Below are 6,671 nucleotides of genomic sequence, written 5' to 3' on the forward strand. Positions count from 1 at the left end.
GGACAAGTTAGCAAGTGCCAAATGCTATCACCAGTTGCACGTGTTGAATTCTGGGATCCCGGCATCCATGGGGCTCAGGGAGAAGATGGCTGGCTACAGCTGATAGCCACTGGAAACTGTGCAGAGACCAGCTGGGAGGATCATTTGTTCTCTATTAATCGATCCTGACATGTTTGGGCAGAAGGTGTGCACAGGTGACTCCAGTGTGAAAAGCTAATCATTGTACCCAAAGCAGGCAATGGTCTTGTTCTAGTCTGGCATGCAAAGAGCTCCAGGAGAGAGCAGGGGACATATGAGTGTCCCCCTGCTCCCAGCAGTGTGACCAGCCCTGCCACGCTATCCTGAAATCCCTGCAGACAGCAGGAGGGCAGGTCTCACCTCAGGCACAGGGCAGTGCTTTCCTGCAGCAGGCAGCACCTGCCTACATGTAGTGTACCCAGTACGACTCCCAGTCATGGTTTGCAATGAAGTATGGATGCGATGTGCTGTCACAGAGACCAGCAATTCCCACTGTAAATCCTGGCTACATGGAGCATCCAGCTCTGCCACCCACCTCTCTGGTTTGCCCAATAAGCCCTGTTTTAGGCTAGATCCAGTCTCCAGGGAGAGCTCGTCATGCTGTCTAGGGTCACTCTGCTTTCCCCAAGACACATCTGATGACTCAGAAGCACCTGCCTTGTCCTACATCAATGCTTCAGTGCTCCATGCAGGAGCTATGACAGACCAAGAAAGCTGAGACATCTCCAAGCAGGTCTCAGTTTGGTCCAGGGCAGCAACTCCCAGTCCTGCCAGTCCCCACAGCACTTGCCCAGGGCCCCAGCCTGCATGGAGACACTTTTTCCATCACCAGATCCATAACAATTGATCTGCAAGTTTAATGTAACCAATACAGACTTTTGGGGGGCAAAACCAGGTTCTGAGACAGGAAACTGCAGGGAAACAATGTTGAGCTCACAGCTAGCTATCACCTCCCCAAGTCACACAGCTCTGCAGTGGCCGAGGAGATGGGCAAGCTCTGTTAACACCATCAGTCAATTCACCTTGAAAAAAGTCCTTTCCTAGACAAAACGACCTCGCTAGAACATCTCCACTTAACGTGGGGAAGCCCAGCCAGGACCCTGCCGGATGTCAAAACACTCTGTCGAATTCAGTCTGGTTGGTGGCAGCTGGGTTCCTGCCCTGGTTCGCCGGCTGCTGGGGCATGTGCCCGCCCCTCCTGCGCGGCGGGGCCAGGTACTCAAACATGGACTGGTTGTGGGTGGACAGCATGTTCTTGAGGTCTGAGGGCATGGGGTCCGACCAGAAGAAGTCGTGGTTGAGGGCGTCGTCGCTGTCGATGCGCTGGGCGGGATCCAGCACCAGCAGCTTGTCGATGAGGTCGAGCGCGTAGGGGTCTTTGACGTAGGCCTTGAGGCGATCCTTCACCTTCCGCTTCTGCCCCTTGGGGAGATCCAGCTTCTCATACAGCTCGTACTTATCCACATTCGGCCAGACCTGGCAAGGGGCAGGAAAAGGGATAGGCAAGAAATAGTTATGGAAAGGACAAGCCATTTTTGATTCAAACACCCTCAGGCAAACCAAAATAACAATTCTATTTTATAACCTCCAAGCTGGCAGATATTGTTCTCGCATCAACAAAGAGGCACTAAAGGTTGCACTAATGCCTGGAGACATGTGGACAAGTCAGGACAGTCTTCCTGGTGTGGAAATGATGCTCAAGGATTTCTGGTTTCTCCATGAAAGAATTACTAGACAGCATGGTTCAGGCCAGCTACCACATCCAGAAAGATAAAGTGACAAAACTGATTGCTAAATAATCACCTGGACGTGGCATCTTTTATCCTTGGAAAGCAAAGCCTGCTGCAATCACCAGCACTTATCTCGATCTGGGAGATGCCACAGCAGGTAGCCACATGCCAAAGAAAGCACCTTCAGTCTATTTACATAATGACTGTAACAGCAGGATGAGGACTCTGCAGCTGCTAGCACAACAGCCCGCAGATCCCAGTCCGGGCTGAGATCCCTCAGCTTGCTCCCCACAAGAGGGCAGGACGAGCTGCTGACAAAGGAGGAGCTGAGAAGGGGCCGGGTGCTCACACCAGAGCTGAGCTGATGCCGCAAATCACAAGACAGAATTCAAGAGGCTTTTCAAGGTGACCAGAGCAAAACACCTGAGAATAAACCACCCCCTCCTCCTTCTTTAAGGAACAATTTAGGGTGTTTGTCTCAAAACACAGGCTAGAGGATCCTCCAGCCTCCCTGGCAGCAGGCACACTCCACTGCTGGGAGCACACAGCAGCCAGCACACAGGGCAGGGAAGAGGCTTGGGTGCCCAGTCCCAGACTCTGCCCACACTCGTGCTCTCCACAGCTCATCCCCACTCTGGCCCTCACCTCTGGCGTGATGGATCCGCAGAGCTGGCTGATGAGGGTGAGCTGGTGCTGCTCCGTGTTCCCCTGCATGATGGGGCTGCGGGTCCACATCTCTGCCATGATGCAGCCTGCGCCCCAGAGATCAATGGGGGGGCCATAGTCGCGCTCCCCTAAACCGAGATGCTGAGTTAGTCTCCCAGAGGGCCGAGAAGGGCCAAGCAGCCAGCAGAGCCCACCCAGGCCTCCTCCTACCTAGGAGCAGCTCTGGGGGCCGATACCACAGGGTCACCACACGGTTGGTGTAGCGGTTTGGCTGGCTGTTCTTAGCCAGGCTGAAAGCTCGAGCCAGCCCAAAGTCTGCCAGCTTCAGGACTCCATCCCGCGTGATCAGGACATTCGCTGCTTTCATGTCTCGGTGCAAGATCTGTACAAGGACAGACATTGAAGAGTTAAATGAATAAAGTGGCCTCCTTGGGTGCCTGGAGCCAGCACAATGCTCAGGCTGCAGAGGTGGGAAACAAGGATTTCCCTCCAGGCTGTGCTAAGACATCTGCTCCTTGGAAAGCCACCCTCTGAGCACAGCAGGAGTCTGTCCCATTACCTTGTTCCTGTGGATGTAGTAAAGTCCATTCAGGAGCATCTGCATAACTTTTTTGATCTCTGACAGTGTGAACTTGACATGGGCGTTGCTGAGAAGGCCAGCCAGGTCATGCTCACAGAAGTCAAACACAAGGTAGATGCTGCCCTTGCACCGGTTGTACGGAGAGGCTGCAGGAGAGGCACAGAGGGGCTGTCAGTGAGGGACCCTTCACCACGTGACAGCTCTTCTTACCTCCCACCACCCTGCACTCATACAACACCCCTACACAGAATCTCAGGGCACAGAAACACAGAGAACCAGAGAGCCTACAGGCCTCAAGGTCCTTTTTAAAGAAGAACTGAGCAAAACTAACAACAAAAGAACAGAGCATGAGGATTGGTGCAGGGAATGTCATCAAACAGGCAAGGAAATGGCATGGCAACCTTTGAAAGCTTCACTCTGTGCTGCTCTGGGCATATAACAACTGTGGGTTTCCTCCCTGCAGGCTGTGGCTGCCACCCAGTACCAGCGATAGAGGAGGCACCCACAGACAGCCCCGAGAAAATCGCAGAAACACGGAAAATCTGTCTAATCTCACATTAAAAAGTGAGATTTCCTGCAACCTCAAACAGGATCTGCGAAAACAGACTGATCTTGATCAAAGAGATATAAAATGCCAACTCCAACTGCAATTTGAAGTCAGTGACAGCAGAGTTAAAGTGAAGCAATTGATTTCAATCTTGTTCCTACAGCACCACACAAAATGTTATTTCTAAAAAGAAAGGCTGATTTTCATCACTTGTAATCAGAAAAACTTGTTGATCAGCATCTCCAATGGGAAAAGCTTAGTCCCTGCAAAAGCACAGTGCTTTCCTCCCCAGCCAGGAGGGTGCCTGCTACGCTGGGTTTGCAGTTCCTCAGACACACACAGCCCCAAACACACCTTTCCCATGTAAAAAGAGAACGTTTGAGAACAGTAAATGAAACATTTCTACTTTACTGTGAACTGAGGTCAAGGTAGATTTGGGTGAAAACCGGAATACAAACAAAACATAAGCAAAAAGGGAACAAATGACATGTCTACAAAAATATTTACTTTTGGAATGCCAAGACACCCAATCATTGCAGCTCTTCTAATCACACAGTGAATTAAAAATTAACTTGTCATTGGTGTTTTTACTCCTACCTATTCACACAGCAATCTACACACAACTGAGTACTGGAGTAACTTGAACTTCCCACCCCTAGGGAAATTTCTGCCAGTTTAGTGACTGGATTAAAAAAATAAACACCAGATACTAGTCAGTTTTGTTTTTATTTCACTGACATGACACAGCTAGGGAAGGGCAGGTTGTAACATCAACTGTCACTTTCCAAAGTACTTTTCCAGTACAAATCCATGTAAGAGAATGATATATAAACACTAGCAAATGTTATACAGCAGTTTCACAGGAAACAGAGCCAGGCCAGGTGTACTGAGCCTGTGAAGCAGGGAGGGCACATGGTATCAGGTGGGAGTGAGGAGGTGGAAGAGCAGCTCAGAACTGCCTGTGTGGGGTTCCAGCCCTCCCACCATGAGCAGTTATGTCACCCACAGAAAGAGATGCTGAGTGAGCCTCAGCTGGAGCTGTGTCATTAGCTCAGAGATGCCAGAAACCATCGCAAACCAACCGAGAGAGGCAGCTCCAGGCTGAGGAGCCTCTGCTCCAGGCTCACCAGTGCTGGTTCATTAAAGCCTCTCAAAAGGGAGTTTCCCAGCACAGGCAGCATTCACTCCTATGGCACAGGCATAGCCTGTCAGGACTACAACAGCTTTTTCCAGCCAAGCTTCAGCAATGTCCTGACTCATTCAGAAACTCTTTTCCAAGATAAGTGACCTGTCCTCCCATGTCACAGGCAGGAACAGAGGCCCGTGCTCAGCCAGACCACCCCAGTTCCAGCACAAGACACCAGCCTGCTCAGCAGGGCTCAGAAAACCCATCATTAACACAAGGGGGACCCTGCAAAGTACCTTTGGTCCTGCAGATTTCTATGAGGTTCACCACATTCTCATGCTTGAGCAGCTGGAGGATTTTAATCTCCCGCAAAGCTGTGATGGGAAACTGGAAAAGAGAAAGAGAGAATGGAGATTGGAGGTGCAGGAGACCAGACCATCTCTGCCTAGAGAACAGCAGAGGTGTGACCATGCAGCTTGGCAGGTCCTGCTGTCCTCTCCTCACCTACATTCACACCAGGACATGGTACAGCCCAGCCTGAGCTTCAGAACAGCCTCTCTGGCTGCTGCCTTTGCTGTTCAAGCTGTTAACTCTCTCCCCAGCCCCTGAGGATGTGCTTCACACATCACCCAGTTCTCCCACAAACACAGCCAGTGTGGAGCCCTGTGCTGGGGTCCCAGAGGGGCAGAAATACATGGGAAGTGTTACTTCCCAGCAGTCATCCTGTGCATCTCAGTCCCCTTGCTGCTGCCATGTGCCTTTGCAGCCCAGGTGACAACAGGCCCAACCCAGCCATGCCCCCCACACTTACCCCTTCCTTCTCATTTTCCATCAACACCTTCTTCAGTGCTACTTTCTTGCCTGTCTGTCGATGTTTGGCTTTGAAAACTTCCCTGTAAAAAAAAATTTAAAAATCCAGGAGCAGCCCAAGGAGAAAGGAGCGAGGTGGTCCTGACAAAGAAGAAGCCCAAACAAGACACACTAAAGCCCCACACAGATAACTCTGTGCTGAGCCAATACAGCCACATTCCCCCTGGGCCAAAGGGCCTCAGGACTCACTAAACCAATAGAGTCCAGAGCTCTTGCAGCCTTACAAAGATTTTCAGTACTATAGCACATTTTCAACAAAAAATTGCACATTTGGAGCCAAGGTACAGGTCCCCACCCTAACTGTTTTCTAGATTAACTCTGCTCTGCCAGAGCCAGGACAGACCGCGATCTCAGGCTAGGGAAAAGGGGACCAAGGAGTCAGACTGATCTTCTGAAGCCACAGGAGTGACCGGGGAACGGAAACGGGAGCAAGGAGCACCCGCGGCTGGCGCCGATGGGCCGCAGGACTGGGCCCCGGCTGCAGGCCTGAGGCCGGGGAAGGCCGGGGCCGAGCCGGGCCAGGGAGAGCCGGGGCCGGCGCGGTACTCACCCGAAGGTACCCTGCCCGATCTTGGCGAGCTTCTCGTACTTGGAGACCTCGTCGCAGAAGGGGCACTCGACCATGTCATACTGCTTGGCCATGGCGGCCGCGCCGTTGCCACAGCACCGCGTCCCGCCCGTTCCGCCACGTGACCCGGCCGCGCCGTCACGTGACCCGCCGGCCGCCGCGCGGGGACTTGTGGGTGTTGCAGTCCTTGGCGCCACCGCCATGTTGTCCCTCCTCGTGGCCCGGGAGCGCCGAGAGGTCCCTGGTGCCGGTAGCGCTAAAGCGCATTGTTCTGTGCCCCATGTGTGCTTAAACACATCAGGAATTAAAAAAAACTTCTGCTCCTGCAGCCGCGGCTGTGACATAGGGAGGCCATGGGCAGGCAGGAGGACTCTGGATCTGGTTCAGTGGACCCTGAGTTCCTCCCCCGGCCATGGCTGTGCTCAGCTGCAGGACAAAGAGCTCGGTCTCAGGCTGTTCGAAGCTGGTCCCCAAGGTGGAGAGCATCCAAAGACTGAGCTGTGGCAGAGGTGGCTGCCAGCATCCTGGTCATGGAAACCACCAACTCCCTGGGAATGGGAAACACG

The 6,671-nt window shown here is 52.6% G+C and overlaps 1 protein-coding gene across 1 annotated transcript; it reads right to left on the reverse strand.

Moving 5' to 3' along the window:
- Positions 1-851: 851 nt before the first annotated feature.
- Positions 852-6,220, reverse strand: CDK9 (cyclin dependent kinase 9). Its single transcript, XM_033077902.1, has 7 exons — positions 6,088-6,220; positions 5,479-5,560; positions 4,964-5,054; positions 2,974-3,140; positions 2,625-2,796; positions 2,394-2,542; positions 852-1,494 (listed from the first exon to the last, which is right to left on the reverse strand). The coding sequence occupies exons 1-7, from the start codon at positions 6,177-6,179 to the stop codon at positions 1,129-1,131; spliced, it is 1,119 nt and encodes a 372-aa protein (XP_032933793.1). The 5' UTR covers positions 6,180-6,220; the 3' UTR covers positions 852-1,128.
- Positions 6,221-6,671: the final 451 nt, after the last annotated feature.

This window comes from Catharus ustulatus, chromosome 21 (assembly GCF_009819885.2).
Source record: "Catharus ustulatus isolate bCatUst1 chromosome 21, bCatUst1.pri.v2, whole genome shotgun sequence".
NCBI lineage: Eukaryota > Metazoa > Chordata > Aves > Passeriformes > Turdidae > Catharus > Catharus ustulatus.